The sequence below is a fragment of the Miniopterus schreibersii genome (genome assembly GCF_964146895.1).
Source record: "Miniopterus schreibersii genome assembly, chromosome: 2".
NCBI classification, from domain to species: Eukaryota; Metazoa; Chordata; class Mammalia; order Chiroptera; family Miniopteridae; genus Miniopterus; species Miniopterus schreibersii.
Genome location: NC_138102.1, coordinates 145,429,165 through 145,445,311, shown reverse-complemented (window position 1 = coordinate 145,445,311; position 16,147 = coordinate 145,429,165). Strand labels below are relative to the sequence as shown.

The following is a 16,147-nucleotide window of genomic DNA, read 5'->3' as shown; positions in this document are numbered from 1 at the left end:
CCCATGGGCATCTTAGTTGTACACGGAAGGTGTTCAAAGCTTCTCAGATGAGCAACTTTGTTGCTCAAGTCCTGCTGCACTTTCTACTCACAAATAATTTCTTTCCACTTGACCAATGTTGATAATGGGTATTTGTTTCAGAACCCCCTTGCCTTTGGAACCACTCCCAGGTACACCTGCTGTTCTGTGCTAACGCCTTTTCCTTTCACCTTTGGATAACTCTCTTTAGGAGCCCTAAGCTTTTAAGGCCATCAGTAGGCCACACCGGAGTTACCCTGTATCTCTGTAATCTTCACATCTAGTGTCACTCAGGTGCACCTACACACCCATCAGCTTGTCCATTCCTCTCCAGCACTTCCTCTCCTTTGCTAATTCACCAAAGTGGAACTAATCTGACCTCCCAGGCCAGTTTCAGCACCCCTTAATTTTAACTGTGCATTAGTTACCACCTGGGTAGCTTTCTGAGGGAAAAATTCTGGGTGGCCCTCCAGACACGCTTCAGAAAGCTGCATTTTAAAAAAACTTCCCAGGTGATTCTGATGCACTATTGGCCTACTTACAGCAGATCTAAGCCTGGGTCCTTGTGATTACTTTTAGTGTTTTTCATTTCTCTTCACACTTTGTAAATTTCTAATCTTTAGGAATTTAAAAGCAGAACTTTTCTGTTTTTTCTTCATCATTATATAATCACTAACACATGGACCTAAATGCTAGGTACTGTCCTGGCAAAATACATCAGACACTGCTGATCCCATTACCCCAAAGAAAACACTGCTACTCAGGATTAAGCATGTATTTATTTTAGTTCAGTTAAAACATACATTGTTTCATTGAAACGGTGTAGCACTCTCTGCCAACAAGTCATACTGGAATTGTTGGCCTCTAACAGTACAGGGGGGATTTTTACATTATATACATAAGAGTAACACACCTAGGTTCTCAAAGGTCTTTCCTTACACTAGATCACATTTGATTTCATAACAATAGCCCTAGCCGGTATGGCTCAGTGGTTAGAGCATCGGCCCGTGAACTGAAGGGTCCCGGGTTCGATTCCTGCCAAGGGCACGTACCTAATTACACTAGATCACATTTTGATTACTGCATTTTGAAAATTTAGACCTTTTTAAAATTTAAATAAGAGAGCTGAACTTGCACCAAGTTTTCATGGAAAAAAAAAATGTAATGGTCAACCAGTCTGTTTATTGCAAATACAATTTAAACAATATTTAAAATTTTTAGTGTTTACACAATTTATCAATTTGTTTATATTGACATCTCTGTACAGGTAATTTTGGGACAATTCTTAGATATACATAATGTGAATTCATCAAAATGCAGTTAAGAAAGTTACAGGAATATATACACTTGAACCCAAGACCCAAACCTGACCTATGGAATTATATACAACCTATTTACAAATACATATGGACAGACAATGTATATACATAGATTATCATAAATATTGAAAAATAGGTTAGCTTTAATGGATTAATGCTGTTCTATAAATAACATTACAGTTATAACTGAAACATCCACGGAAGACAGTAATGCAAAATGAGGTGACAAGACAGTGGTTTTAATACTGAAGACTGCTTATTAATGGGAATTCACTGTTCAGGAACCTCAAGACAGACAAGCTAGCTCCAAGAAAATCATGCAATGGAATTTACCCTAGGCAGCTGATTTTGAACCTCAAACAGCCAATGAAAATTAGATGAGCCCCCCACATCAATTTGCTGTAAGGACTTTTTTCCATTCTTTCCTGGTTGACAGGGTATTTCCTCCCACGTGGAAGGATGTAAACTGTAGAAAATGGCTCTTTACTTGGTATTCTCTGATAGACCTTAGATACAAAATCAGCAATTCTTCCAGGAACTCAAGCAGAAGTGCCAATTCTTGGTCTGAACTAGAGGTGAGGTTCTGGATTCGAAGGGAGTACCAAAAGCCCAATTAAATGAAAGCAGTGCTGTAGAATCCACCTTCTCACTGCCTTTCTAGATGGTCCCCAATTACTTTATTTTTGTAGAAACAAACAAAAATAGACCATTGGTTTCACCAATGTAGCACTACAAGACGTCTTCCAGTTCCACAAGGGTCTTTAAGTACAGACAGACATACCTGGTCTATAAACTAGTCACATATAATACAAGAATGCGTAACAAAAACCATGTCCGCCACATTTCTGGCCCTTGCCTAGAACTAAAAATGTTTAGTTCAAGAGAAAACCTTTAACAGCCAGATGACCAACTGATGATTTCATTATTTGCTTCCCTCAACCACTAATGGAATTATGTATTAGATTTTGGACATTATGCCTAATGAACAAAGTACCACATTATTTAATAATATATTCACCATACACCATAACGTACAATAAATGTGCTCTTAAAAGCCAAGTAATTTTTTCAGTTCTAACTGCAATTTACATGGAAGGGTGAACATGCAGTTGGACCAACTACTTACACTCAGGTTGCACTGTTTTCCCTAGCTAACCATTTGTTGGATGTAAACAAATAATTCTATGTTGTACAAGAATGAGATGACAATTCAGTGCAAGTAAGTTTTTAAAAAAACCTTACTGCATGAGAAACCCAGTGGCCTATATGAAGAGAACTTAGTATTATCCCAAATACCGGTGTAACCTGTGGATCAGACCTCTACTGTAGACAAAACATGAACACGACTAAGCCATATAGTATCAAGTAATTCACACCTCCAGTAGCAGATGAGCATTTTGAAAAGTCGTACTCTAGATAGAATAGTTTTGGCTTACATAGCCATCAAATGCCCAGTTTCCACTGCTGGAAGCAATGTCAAAAAAGGGCTGGCCCAAAAACACCAGAGCTGTCAATCCAGCTCTGGAAACAGATGCAACTGAATAAACCCTGTTTTACCCAATTGCACTATTTGGTACCTCAAAATTAGTTACTTTACTTCCCACAGAAATATCTGTATAATCTTCTGCTCTAATAGACTGAAGCCATAAATATTTGTCTGAATGAACTAAATTATTTGGGAACACAGAAGAAAAACGATGAACAGAGTTCATCTGATTTGGTATAACAATAAGCCGTCAATTATCCTTGAAGGGTGAAGTTTGAATGGAAAAAAAACTATGCTCCTACTCATAGTACAATTAGTCATTACATCATTTTGTCTAAAAATCATTTTGGATAAAAAAAGTATTTGGCTTATTATGCCTACAAAAAGGCAATTCATTTCATAATACTCATTTGTTTTTAAACACCAATGAAAATTTTTTTACGGAATTTATTGACAACCATTTTTGGACAATGTTCAAAAAAAGCATCTTTTAAAAGTAAAATAGTACTTCTGAGGTCTTTCAGTATTTTTGGTACAAAAAATAATAGTGTTTTTCTCAATGGTTATTTCAATACTTTGCTGTAAATTAAGAATTGTTTCTCACATCAAATGGTTCCATTAGGCACATTCAAGTAAAACCATAAAATATCCAAGTTAAACAATGACACAGCCAAACATGTGGCTTGATAAAAGAGTTCGTCCATTCTCTGGAATGGAATAAAATTGTCACTTCCATTAACCCGAGACTCGTGGTTTTGTTGTTAATGTCCATTTCTATCATACAGAATAGTTCCTTTAAAAAAAAAAACAAAAAAAACCAAAAAGAGTTCCCTTATTCTGCACTCAGAAGAACCAGTGAGGAATCTGCACTTCAAAAGGAAGTGAAACTGAAAACATTAGGTGAAATTTCATAGTAGCTGAGAGTTGACTCAACACTGGCATCAAATGGATTATTGAAGTTTTAGTGGTGGCAGTTAATGGCCACCTTCCTTGGCATTGTGTACCCAATCCAGAATAATCAAGGCCATGCTTCCGATCATCACCACTACACCACTTAACAGGAAGAGCAAAGCCTGCAATAAGCACACAGAGAATGCTGATCAGCAAGGAACAAAACTTATATGTTCAACATTCCTCTTTCTACTTTTAAAAATGGGCTTATGATTACTAAAATTACGTCAATATTTTATAGAGCTACAGTTTCACCTTGCTATAAAAATATTTAAATGATTTTAAGTAATCAAGGGGTCATCTATAATACAAAATAATTACCTCTGAAAGCTTCAAAATTTCACTTTTAAATTTCATTCTTTCCAAATGAAAAGGTAAATAAGTCTCTTACAATTCTAGTACTTTAGACTAGAATGTTCGTAGAGTATTAATAAGGACTGAAAAGCAGTCTTTTTCTTAATAGACCCACCAGAATCATTTACACTTAACATATCATGGTCTATCTTGCTTGACTAAACATGCCATCTTTTTCTCTTTTATATACTCAAGGCCCATTTAAGTGCCTGTCATACAACAGGCAGCCCCCCAAATACTGGTTCAACAAATACTTACAGCTAAGGAAAGTATCTTTACACTTTATACTCTATCTCTATAATATCTAATAACTTTCTTGCAATTAACTTAAGCATGTATTAGAAGGCAAACTCTTCCACCTCCTTGCCCCCAATCTTTCATTTGTGAAGCACACTGTTATAGAAACATTTACTAGAAACTTAAAAGTGAAACTGTAACAAATGATAGCTAAGAGACTAAAATTAAAATCAGTTGAGGAATTTCTGATATTGAAAGATTACTGTTTCTATAGTCATAATCTTACTCACCCCAATCTTTTGTACAGATTTCATAGTTTCTTTCTTAACTAACTTGATATAGAAGGCAGATGGAAGAATAAAAATCAACATAGCAGCTGCAGATGCACCTGGAAAAGAATATTTACCATTTCTTGAGAATTCAATAAATCACTTGTCATCCATTTTTTAACCTTAAAATTCCTGATATTTAAGTCAACCTTGATACTTTCTAAAACTTACCAATGAAACCAAAGATATCTCTAATAGTCGGGACAAAAATGACAAGCAAATTGGTAAATGCCAAGATGGATATTGTAATGAGACTATGACGCCACCAGCTGAAATCTTTTGTTGAGCAAAATAAGTGAGTTATGGAACCCCGGATCTGCAAAAATAAACAAACAGATAAACAAGTTAAAGTTCCAGCTTTAATGAATAAAAAACCCAAATAGAAAATCTATCTAAAAGCAAGCAGCTATTTAAATGATAAAATTGTGCCACCTCTTCTGCTGTTTTCTAAACATTTGAATCCTGAAAGATCACTTAATATCTACAATTATGGAAAACATGCCCTAAAATGTTTTGAAAATTTACAAAGTATTTTAAAAAGCCCCTTCAAAAAACCCATCAACTCAGTAATACTTTAGTGGTGTTTCCCTTCTCCCAGAAGATAAAAATCTCACAAATCTTCACCTTTAAACTCATTCCTACTGAAAAGAGAGCAAGTGATTACTTACTGGGAAAATAACGACTGGAACTGTCAGGGTGACGGCCACTAACACAGCCAAACGGACAATGAGAAGGAGGATATCAGCTCCCATGACATTAGAGTAGGTGTGAAGCAATTCTGACTCAACGTTTTCTGTGGAGAAAGAAAAAACAAACTTTTAAGAGTGCTATTTTCTCTGAAGATAGGTAGAAAGTCTAACTTGTGGCAAAATTTGCACCGAAGTTATTAGCTACTCACAAAATGACTACCAACTAAGAGGCTAATAAGATTAATTTGGAATTAGGGTTAATGCAATTAAAATAACATTGAAGGAAAATATTTCTAAATACCAAGTAGAGATTTAGCCCCATGACCCCCATTAAAAACAACAGGAGCTAAACAGCTAAATCCCATGGTTTGGCTTACAGTTTGTGTGTCTTGTATAATTTGAAAGTGACGGGAGGAGATAGGTAGAATGAACTTAGATGTAAGTACATCATATAAAAATGGCATCAGATGACAAATGATATACTTTTAAACCTGGATTGTAGAAATTACTGATTAAATATACTATAGGAAAGTCTAAGCTCTAAATTCTATTTCTCATCACTAATGAAATATACTAAAACAGACTGAATTTTTAAGTAATTAGAATTATACATATCAAAATATCAATTTCATTTCACAATGTAATTTTTTTTTTTGGTAAACCAGACATTATTTACCATAAAATGTCAAGTATCCGAAGAGGGCAGCAAGCAGGTACATGAGAAACATAGCAAAAAATGAAATCTTGGATACATTCATCATTCTCCTACGGCTGCGGCTATGTAAATTTAAAGAAAAATACAAAAATATATATTAGCAGTAGTTACAGCAGTAATCAAATCATATTTTTCCAATAAATCTATATGAAAATAGGTACAGAACTCACTCTTTCAGCTCTTCATAAATGGGAAGAATAGCAGGATGACAGACAAATGAAAAGGTCAGAATTGGCACAGCATAGACGGTCTGCAAAGATATAAAAATATACTCAATATCCTAATGTAACAAACTTGTGTTACCACAGTTCTGCAACTTATATTTTATATCAACTAATCTTATAATCAAAAGCTAAAATAATTAATTTTCCTTACATAATTAGATTCTAATCTTCTAATTTGTTCACTATATGTGATCAGTATCCTAACTTCTGAATGTGTCCATTATCATATGATTATTTCAGTTTAAAATCTATTTTAAAAAAATATTTTTATTGATTTCAGAGAGAGGAAGGGAGAGGGAGAGATAGAAACATCAGTGATGAGAGAAAATCATCGATCAGCTGCCTCCTGCACGCCCCCTACTGGAGATTGAGCCCAAAACCAGGGCATGTGCCGTGACCGGAATGGAACCGTGGATCTCCAGATTAATAGGTCGATGCTCAACCACTGAGACACACAGGCCAGGCATTTTAAAATTCTATTTTAAGACATAAACCAGTGTTTTTTCTTCTCAGCCCTCAATAATAAGCTAATCATGTTTTCTAAAGAGCAGTTCTCACCCCTCCTCCCTTTACCTTGGGAATTATGTTAAAATTTCCAGTAGTTTCCCTCTTTTTCCCCCCTAAAATCTTCCTTTCAGAAAATAAAGATTATATTTAGTTACCTGTGAGTTGAAGGTAAAATAATATGGTCTGCAAGAATCATCAGTCGTGTTAAATGCCATATGAGGTACTAAAGCTGTTGGCTGTATGAAGGTCATATTCACTGCCTCACTAATCAATGAATAATCTTCAAAAGGACAAGCAATCTCAAATTTCTTGCAAATCACCTGAAAATATATTATTTTTCATGTGTTAAACTGAATAATGTGACAGGGCTTATAAAAACAAAAAATTTCTAGCTTTAAAGAAGTTATACCTACCACAATCAGAAAGAAGAGCATACATAACAAGGAAAAGCCACTGGTATATCCCAAATATCCTGGGGGAGGGAGGGGGGGGGAAATGTTAATTTAATGAAATAGGTTTAGAGCAAATATACTTTTCCCTAGTAAATAACTCAATTCTGCTTGAAAGACTTGTATGGTTCCAATATTGTTTTTAATTCTTATATACTAAGCTATAGAATTACTTAAAAATAGTTACTAGTTACTAAAATAATAAAAACTTTCATCCATCTTATATTATTATTTACAAAGTATAATAAACTATAAAATGTCAGCAACATATTTTGGTACCTTGCTAGTGAATGTGCTAGGATTTTGAAAGACCTATGGAGGTTAGTATGCTGCAACTCCCAAAGATATGTGTTTAGAGCTTTTTAGCTCAATGTCTATTAAGAGAAAGCCAGTTAGCTGGTGATAGGATCATTTCAAGTCTAGAGATGGGTTTGCTCACCTAAATTTCTCAGCAGCGACAAAGGAAGAATGAGCACCAATGACACCAGCAGGACCAAATAGTCGCCGTTCAGATACCACAGTCTGAATTAAAGAAAAGAAACACAAGGTCAAACCAGTCACAATATTCTCAGAAGAATATACACATCTTCTTTCAGAACTCACTTTATACAAATACTATAAAAACACACACAAAAAAGATAGGTTTGGAAGTATCACTTATTCAAAAAGTCTAAAAACAGGAATAAATCTCAAATTTTGTATGCTGGATGAATATTCACTCAGGTTAGAAATGGGGTATGAAACAGTGTAACTTTTGTCCCACTGTTTGCTCTGGGAAGGCTGCCAGCTGATTCATAACATGAAATACTTCTTAAATACTTGCTACTAATATAGAGAACAAAGAGGTACTGTTAAGTCAGTAATCTTATCTTTGAACATTTTCAGAAAAATTGCACACCAACTTTGTCATAGCTTTGGCTTGCAATTTTTAATGCTAGAAACAAGAAAATTTTAAAACAAGCTTCTTTCAGAAATTTGTTAGCAAATGTACATATGAAATACTTCAACAAGGAAATTTTTTCATATTTAGATAAGATACATAGGCAAAAGCAAAACAATAAAACCCAATCCCCAAACCAGGACTTATTCCAGGATGTCAAGAGTATGCTTTAATACCTTGACCCACCTTAACTCCAAAATAGTCAAAAATCCCTTCTGAAGAGAAAATATTACCCATAAGTCCTAAAAGTTCTAGCAATATTTTTCCTTTTTAGGTAATTAACTATACCCTCTCTTTTAAATCACTATTTTAAATTCTAATTGCCTGGTGAATTCTACTCCACTCACTTCAGCAACAAAGGCCCAACAGAAAACTAGTATCTAAAGATTAGATTACTGCCCGGCCAGGCGTGGCTCAGTGGTTGGGCATTGACCTAGGATCCAGGAGACCGAGGTTCGATTCGCAGGTCAGGGCACATGCCTGAGTTGCAGGCTCGTTCCCCAGTTGGGGGCGTGTAGGAGGCAGGCGATCAATGGCGACTCTCTCATCATTGATGTTTCTATCTCTCTCTCCCTTCCTCTCTCTGATATCAATATAGATATATTTAAAAAACAAAAATCAGATTACTAAAATAAATTTCTAAAGCATGGAGATAACCACAACACCTCTGTTTTTTGAGATAAAGGGCTGCCAGTAAGTGGGGAAGTAAATTATCTTCCCCAATGTTTACTTTAGATAAAAATCTGTTAGTCCCCTGGCATGAGTAACTTTGCTAGTAGAATAAAAATTCCACAGAATGGTCATACATTTTCTGGTAATACACATTTTAAATAGATTAAGTTTTAAACACTTTTAATTTGTGAAAAGCAGACAGGAATTGGTTTTTAATGTAATTCAAAGCGGCAGTCCTAATGTAGGCTAAGGTATGTGTTATTCAGCTATAATTTCTTAAAAAGAGTAAATATAGAGAAAAGTTTAGAAAATCTGTTTTTACATGTAGATTAGAAATGAATTATCCAGAGTTATAGGACTAGCTATGGTGTAGACCTTTGGCCTTTCATTCTCAAAAGTTCTGTTTCATCAATAACATTTACAGTAATTTATGGATAATCGTTTTGTATCCAACTTTGATAAAATGTCTCTAACCATTTTAGATTAGAATTGTTTCTTATGAGCAACCTTACTTAGCACCTACCCAGTTGTATCTTCAATGTTCAGTAATGCCTTGATCACCAAAGGTAACTCATATTTCACTATGAAGAGGTAGCTTGACATAGCTGGAGGGAAAAAAATTATACCATTACAAGTGCAAAATGTGACACGTGACACCAAAAGTAACGTGTCACCACTCTGCTACACAAAGCAAAAAGTCTACCAAATCACCTTTTAAAAAATTCTTACCTCCAATGTTCTGCATTGTAATTGATCCAGAGGCTGCAAGCTTTCCAACCAATCCAAATGCTTTTTGTCCCAATTGTTCGTATAATAAAGACCCTATAATTTGAAGAACACAGAAGCATGAAGCAAGTATTTTATATGGGAAACATAATCATGACAGGCATAATTGTTTTAGAAATACCAAGAATGCTACCATACCTCCTTCATTGGCAGTCTTCAAAAGGAGATGAACAGAATACAGGGAAAATATTGACACAAATGTCAAGAGAATTCTGATGAGAGAGAGAAAAGGTGCAGGGTTATAAACAAGCACAGCTTTATTTAAAGACAATTCTTTTGGGTTGTTATTTGAACATTAAATATGCAACTTGTCCTAACATTTCTCGTGCTAGATAGAATGCCCTCGAGAATGACACTGTCCTAAGCTAGAGTGTCAACATATTCTCTTACCTGGCCCTAAAAACATGCATCATATCTCAGGTAATAGAATAGGTTCTACAGTACTGGTAAGAGCAGGGGTTTACACACTGAACAAAACATGTAGGGAGACACTGGAAAGCCAAACTTTAAAGTGGTGGAGTTATGGACCTATAATTTGATTCTGGCACCATAATAATTAGCTGCATACTTGCCACTTATCTGTACTTTAATAGTTCATTTTACCTGTAAAATGGTGGTAATGCCTGCCAGGAAACCGAGCCTACAAGGTACTTTTGAAATCCAACTGAGATAGCACAAATCAGAGAAGTAACCAATGTGACAATATATATTGCATCCCATGGTATGGAATACAGGCCCAGCACTATCACAAAGTTAAACAATGCCTGTGCTAGATAGAACAAGTAGGCTTATTAGTCCAACTGTCTAGGCTATATCCTCTCTGGAACAGGGTGGGAAAAAAAAAGAACAGAGAGGGACTAAGGTTCCCGAATGTTTTCCTTTAGGGCACAGGTTCTCTCTCATTTCAGCTTCCCCCAGGGCAAGCCAAGAAAAATATAAATTTCTTCTTAGTAAAAGGAACAACATATGGAAATCAGGGAAACTCACAGGAAACTCTGCAAATAAAGACACTCACGTTTTTTTTGTTTTTTTTTTTATTCTGTATGAGCAAATGGAATACAGTACCATATAAGGTCTGGTAAAGAAACTGACGTCTGTTAGTTAAAGATAGGTGGTGACGTCAAACTGCTCTTCTAATGCCAAAAGTTTTATGGGGTCTAATCTGAGGTGGGAAATAACATCATCAGCCTCACCTCTAACTAGACAAAGGTGTTGGTTTAATCAAAAACAATTTTCAAAGTGTGCTGACAAATTCAGTCTTCCTTTCTCTTACACTGAAATGATAATGAGGGACGGACTTCAGAACCTTCGAGCTCTCTTTCAACCTCAAGATTGATTCTACTTGATAAGGTTAGCTGCAGAGTAAAACACTGACAGATTCGAAACTCACTTTAGCACTCCAGATACTATTTAACCATAATCACCAAACACAGAGACCCTATTAAAGTATAATTTCCAAAGTACAAGGCTAATATATCAGAATTGTGGTTTCACTTATGAAACAGAGATGCGAGGTAAATACTGCACTAGAATCCCACTTAAAAACTGCCTCCAGTTTTTATAGTAAGAGTTAGGAAGGCTTTCAAATACTTAACAAGGATGCCATTCAATTTTCCCACTAAAAACTCTGAAAGTCTAGGGTCCTTTCTATGTAAATTCCTGGCCCTTCACTTTAGCAAGAGGTCTCAAAAGCCTCATGGTTAATGAAGCAAGCTGACTGAATCCTGGCTTTCAAAGCTCAAACTGTGCTTAATTTCAGCGTGGAACTTCACCAAAAAGCAGAACATTGCAAAAGTCTGCTTTTCTTTTCATGAATTTCTATTCTGCTGGAGAAGGCACCAGTCAGCTAACAAAAAGTGTACGTGTCACAAAGGGACAATTCCATCTTTCTTCATCTGTACAACAAAATCGATCATACATCTTCCACAGAAATTGACTTAGCCAGAAGCCCAAAGGTACTTAAACTTAATACCTACGACATAAACATCATTGAAAATGTATGCTCAACTTTATTGTAGTTTTGGAAATAAGGCCCATACTTTCTACTATATTCTCCAAGGGTCAGTAACCCCACAATGGTTAACCACTTTCTCTAAAGTTTTCTTAGCTCCAAAATTCTATTCCAGGTATACATGCTGGAAAGCACAGAAGTAGCCAATTCTAACTTGACAATTAAGAAAAAAACATTTAAAAGCAGATACTAATTAAAATATATTAATTTTTTGCTATGACAATCACACAGATCTGGAATAAATATAAACAAGCCATAAAACACATATGGGTTGCTTTTCAGCTGCTTTATGACTCAGTTTTCTTAAAACAAACATATTTCAGGTTAGGCAAATACTACCACATCTTATATATTTTCTAAAAAGTAATTGTTTTTGTCATGCACGCAGGGGCTACAGGTCCTCGGGGAGATCATGTCAATTTACCAAACTGATTGAAGTACTATGCTTTACTTTTTTTTGCTTCAGAGTATGCCAGAACAAAATTTCTAACTACCCTGGATTTATCAATAGTTCCTTTGAAATATTCACCCCTGTGAAAAATGTCTTAGCTATTTCTATTGACTTAAAGACTTCTGTCTTAATTATCAGTTTTAATTGTCCTATTTTTTTCCTAACTAATTGGCTTTCTTGATATGCGATTATATACCAGAATAAAATATTTTTTGATTTCTCATATTTAAAATTTTAAGCGAGTGATTTTCAAGTCAGTTTCTGGAGCCAAAACACGTTCTATCATCATATGAACTGCCCTGCATGGCAGACTCACTACTTACACATACTTACATAAAAAGAGCAATTCCAGTATTAGCCATGGCATAAGAAAGCCCAAGGATTCCACTGCCCACAATCGCATTGCTCAGATTAAATACTGACATTCCAAAGGAAGTAGTACCTGGATGCTACATAGAGGGAAAACGATAACCAAACATATAACAATAATTAAATGGAGAAAACCAGCTTTGGGCAAGTTAGATTTGAAATCTAAAAGTAAAACTATTCTTTAACTCCATAAAGCCACAGACACACAAGTTATTATTATTTTTAACTTACAAAGTCTGTTTCATACTTCTTTTTCCCCAAATTCGATTCAAGTAAAAAGTTCTGGTTTTCAGGATCTACATCTACATAATGGCTGCGAAAGGAAAAAAGAAAAAGGGAAATCTTAGGTTGGATCAAAATATACCCTGGAATGCTTTAACACAAAACAGCCCTTCGGTTATCACACACCTTTATTTAAATACGTAAGTTTTAAGTAGGAGTCGACTTTCACGCCAGATACTGTCATTGCAATAAGACAACCGGATACGCTTTCAGACATCCCTCTCCAAACGCTACAGTAAATTAAAGAAACAGAAGCAGAGTCTCCGAAGAAACCCCCACTCGCACAAGCCGCATTTTACAAAGGACACTCGTCCCACCTTTTCAGAGCAGCTTGCTTGGTGGGGTAGGAGTAGTTGAAGTCACTGTTGGAACTGTAGCTGCTGCTGTCCTCATCCGGGGAAATGTTGAACCTTCCCACTTCGGCTTTCTTCATGCTGGGCACCGGGAGGACTCAGAGGCTTCGAGGAACACTGGACTCCTTTTGTCTGTTGCGGGGCCCGGGCCGGCGAGCTGCCTGCGAAGAGGGGAGAGGCGGCGCGTCAGACCCGCAGCGCCCGCTCGTCACGTGACGCCGGCGGGCGGCGCAGGCGGCTGATTCATCCGAGGCGAGTGGAAAAGTACCAGCTCGAGGGGCCCGGGCGCGCCGAGGGGCTTTGGAAAAGTACAGACGGTGAAGCCGCCGAGAACAAAGATGGGGCCGCCGCGGGCCGAGGTCCCGGGCCCTTCCAACCCCGAGGCCTCTCAGCGGATTTTAGTGCCCCCCCCCCCCGCTCCGAGATCGGGAGGGGTGCGGGGAGGTCTGCTGCTCTACCCCACAGCCGCCGGTCGCGCCCGGGCACCAGGGCACACGGCCCACCCAGGCACTGGCTAGGGGTGCACGCCGCCCAGGCGCGCAGCCAGCTCCCCGTTCCTAGCATTTCAACAGCGTGGCCGAGTAACCCGTCCCTCTCGCCCGGAGCCCCCCGAGGGGGGAATGCCCCTGCGGCGCTTAGCCCACTCGAGGGGCGGAAAGGCTGACGGAGTCCGCGGCGGGCGGGCCGGGAACGGTAACACCCGTTTCCACGAGCGCTGCGGGTTTGTTTACACGCGCACGCTCGTGCCCTGGAGCACTCAAGTCCGCTGGCATTTGGCTGGCGAGCGCTTCGCCCCGCCGGCCACTCCTATACCGGGAACGAAAACTGATGCAATATCGACCGCCGATTGTCAAACGTCCTCGGCCCGTCTTCCCCAATCGTGGCCTCTGCCACGCTACTAAAAGCCTAGACCCACCTCCGCGCCCCCAAATTCCAGACACCCTGGATTTAATTATTTTTATGGATGCAAATCAGTCACAAGACTTGCCGCAACAGAGACGCGGGCCCGGCTGGCACCCCTCCCCCTAACGGGAGAATGCGGTTCCGCTCCGGGCGGGCAGGCGGCCCCCGCGCCGCACACCCTTCCCCAGGCGAAGGTGGGCGGCGAACCCCCCCGGTGGGCCGGGGTCTAAGGCCGGCTCCGCCGACAGTAATCGCCCGCCCATGGGGGGCGGGGGGGGGAGAAACGACCCCCGCAGCTGCCTTCCCGCCGCGGCCCCTCCCGGGCGCCCCTCCCCCACTCCCGCCCGGGCCTGGCTCCCTTTGAGACACCCCAGCGCCCTTTTACCTCAGTGGTCTCCGCTCCTGAATCCCGGAATGCCACACAAACGCCTTCAGTAGGTTGTTCTCAGCGAAAAAAAAAAAAAAATTAAAAAAAATCGAAAACAAAACAAAAAATCCCCAACAATAAGCAGAAAAAATAATTTTAATAAAAAAAGGAAATGGCAAGCTGCCCCCCAATGGTCCGGCGTCCGCCGCCTCAGTGGAAAGGCGCGAGCGCGCGAGAACGCGTGGTCGGGCTGCCGGGGGTGGCGCAGGGCAAAGTGCTCCGGCACAGCTACGTTGCGGGACTCCCGAGCGGCGGCGAGAGCGGCTGGTTAAAGCGGCCGGCGCGGACGCGCCAGGCGGGGCGGGGCCTCCGGGTGCTCTCTTTGTCAACACCACCTGGGCTAGGCCCCGGGCCCGCCCCGGGCCGCAGGTCCGGCCCATTCCCGCGACTCCCGCCCCCACGCCGGCGGAGGACTCGGCGCCCGCCCCGCCCCCGGGCCCCCCCCAGCCTCCCGGAACGCCAACCCCTGCTCTCTCCAGCTCCCCGGTCAGCCTGGGCAGGTCCCCCCGCCCCGCGCTTTCCTAGTCATTTCAGCCCCGCCTGGTGCCCAACCTTCGCGTTCGTCCTTAAGGAGTCTTCTTCAAATTCCCTTCCGTCGGTGCTACCAGCACTCTGCTTTCTACTCAAGGCTTTTTTGGGGACACATTCCGCCCACTCAACCCTTTCCTGCCTGTTGTGTTTGTGATTTGCATGGGTTCTTTCCCCCCCACCCCTCGGCAACGTTGTCTCCGTGGTCGGTTTCTGTTCTTTCTTCACCTAGACCGGCTTTCGCTCTTTAGCACTGGCCGATGAGGTGGGTGGGCAGCTCCGAGTCGGGATACCCTTCACGCATGAACATGGAAACAGTACCAGGGGGAAAGCGACATCCTGAACTGCAAGCCAGACCTCTAGATGGGGGGCCCCGCTGGGGCCTCCGGTTAGGGGGCACCGGCTCTTCCAAAGAGGCTGTGGGAGTCCCCAGTTTTTACTTTGCAGACACATTTCAGTCATTCCACCTCGACCCCACCCCACCCGGAGAGCACTCCGCGCCTGGCCCTCCGAGCCTTCCTGCCCTTGCATTTACAGAGGCTCTGCCTCCGTGGAAACGCCGGTCCGAGAGGCTCGGAGCCCGATCCCCGCTTCCCAGGGGCGACGTGGTCTTGCCGAGCCAGGCAACTAGGGGGCCCCTCTGCTGTGGAATGCGCGGTGCTGCGGGAAAGGCCGGACCGCCCTGGGCTGGAAACAAAAGTCCCCTTGTGAGAGATAAATGTTTGTTGGATGAATGAATAAACAAACGAGTTTGACCTACTGCTCTCTTCCTTTTGGGGACATGTGAGAAGATTGGGCAGGTCACAGAGGAAAAGGGTTGGGTGTGATCACAATTTTTGCTTTCCATGTTTTCCTGAGGGAATCTGCAACTATTTCCGTGGCGCGTGCGGCTGCGTCCGGTGGCTTGGGCCTGCACCAGTGTTGGTGACCGACAAGGGAGGACCTCGTTTCCCCTACGTGCCTATGTCTCCCACCCCTTCTGCTGGTCAGACCTAAACAACAGGCTTTCCTGCGTTAGTGCCCAACTTCCCCTCACTATCCCCGGAGCCTTTCTCATCGAACCTCAGGAAAGCCTCCCGCGGCCTCCATCCCTCCCTTCTCACCCCTCCTTTTGCAGGTACTATTTTCTAAACCATGGGGTGCAGGA

The 16,147-nt window shown here is 40.6% G+C and overlaps 1 protein-coding gene across 4 annotated transcripts; it reads right to left on the bottom strand.

Annotated features, from left to right (window-relative positions):
* Positions 1-778: 778 nt before the first annotated feature.
* SLC38A2 (solute carrier family 38 member 2) lies at positions 779-14,856 on the bottom strand. 4 transcript variants are annotated; one of them, XM_081127077.1, is made up of 16 exons: positions 14,431-14,856; positions 13,107-13,303; positions 12,739-12,820; positions 12,472-12,587; positions 9,815-9,888; positions 9,620-9,712; positions 9,414-9,495; positions 7,718-7,800; positions 7,243-7,301; positions 6,985-7,149; positions 6,269-6,348; positions 6,060-6,160; positions 5,363-5,487; positions 4,866-5,010; positions 4,656-4,753; positions 779-3,896 (listed from the first exon to the last, which is right to left on the bottom strand). In XM_081127077.1, the coding sequence occupies exons 2-16, from the start codon at positions 13,220-13,222 to the stop codon at positions 3,798-3,800; spliced, it is 1,518 nt and encodes a 505-aa protein (XP_080983203.1). In that variant the 5' UTR covers positions 13,223-13,303; positions 14,431-14,856; the 3' UTR covers positions 779-3,797. The 4 variants fall into 4 exon arrangements, with proteins under 4 accessions (XP_080983203.1, XP_080983204.1, XP_080983205.1 ...); XM_081127078.1 differs by having other exon boundaries at positions 13,107-13,299; positions 14,431-14,519; XM_081127079.1 differs by lacking the exon at positions 12,472-12,587 and having other exon boundaries at positions 14,431-14,717.
* Positions 14,857-16,147: the final 1,291 nt, after the last annotated feature.

Coding starts and splice junctions, on each gene's coding strand:
- SLC38A2 (XM_081127077.1), bottom strand. CDS start 13,222: ATGAAGAAAGCCGAAGTGGGAAGGTTCAACATTTCCCCGGATGAGGAC. Junction 9,713..9,814: donor GAAGACTGCCAATGAAGGAG/GTATGGTAGCAT, acceptor TTCAAATTATAG/GGTCTTTATTATACGAACAA. Junction 7,150..7,242: donor TGCTCTTCTTTCTGATTGTG/GTAGGTATAACT, acceptor ATATATTTTCAG/GTGATTTGCAAGAAATTTGA.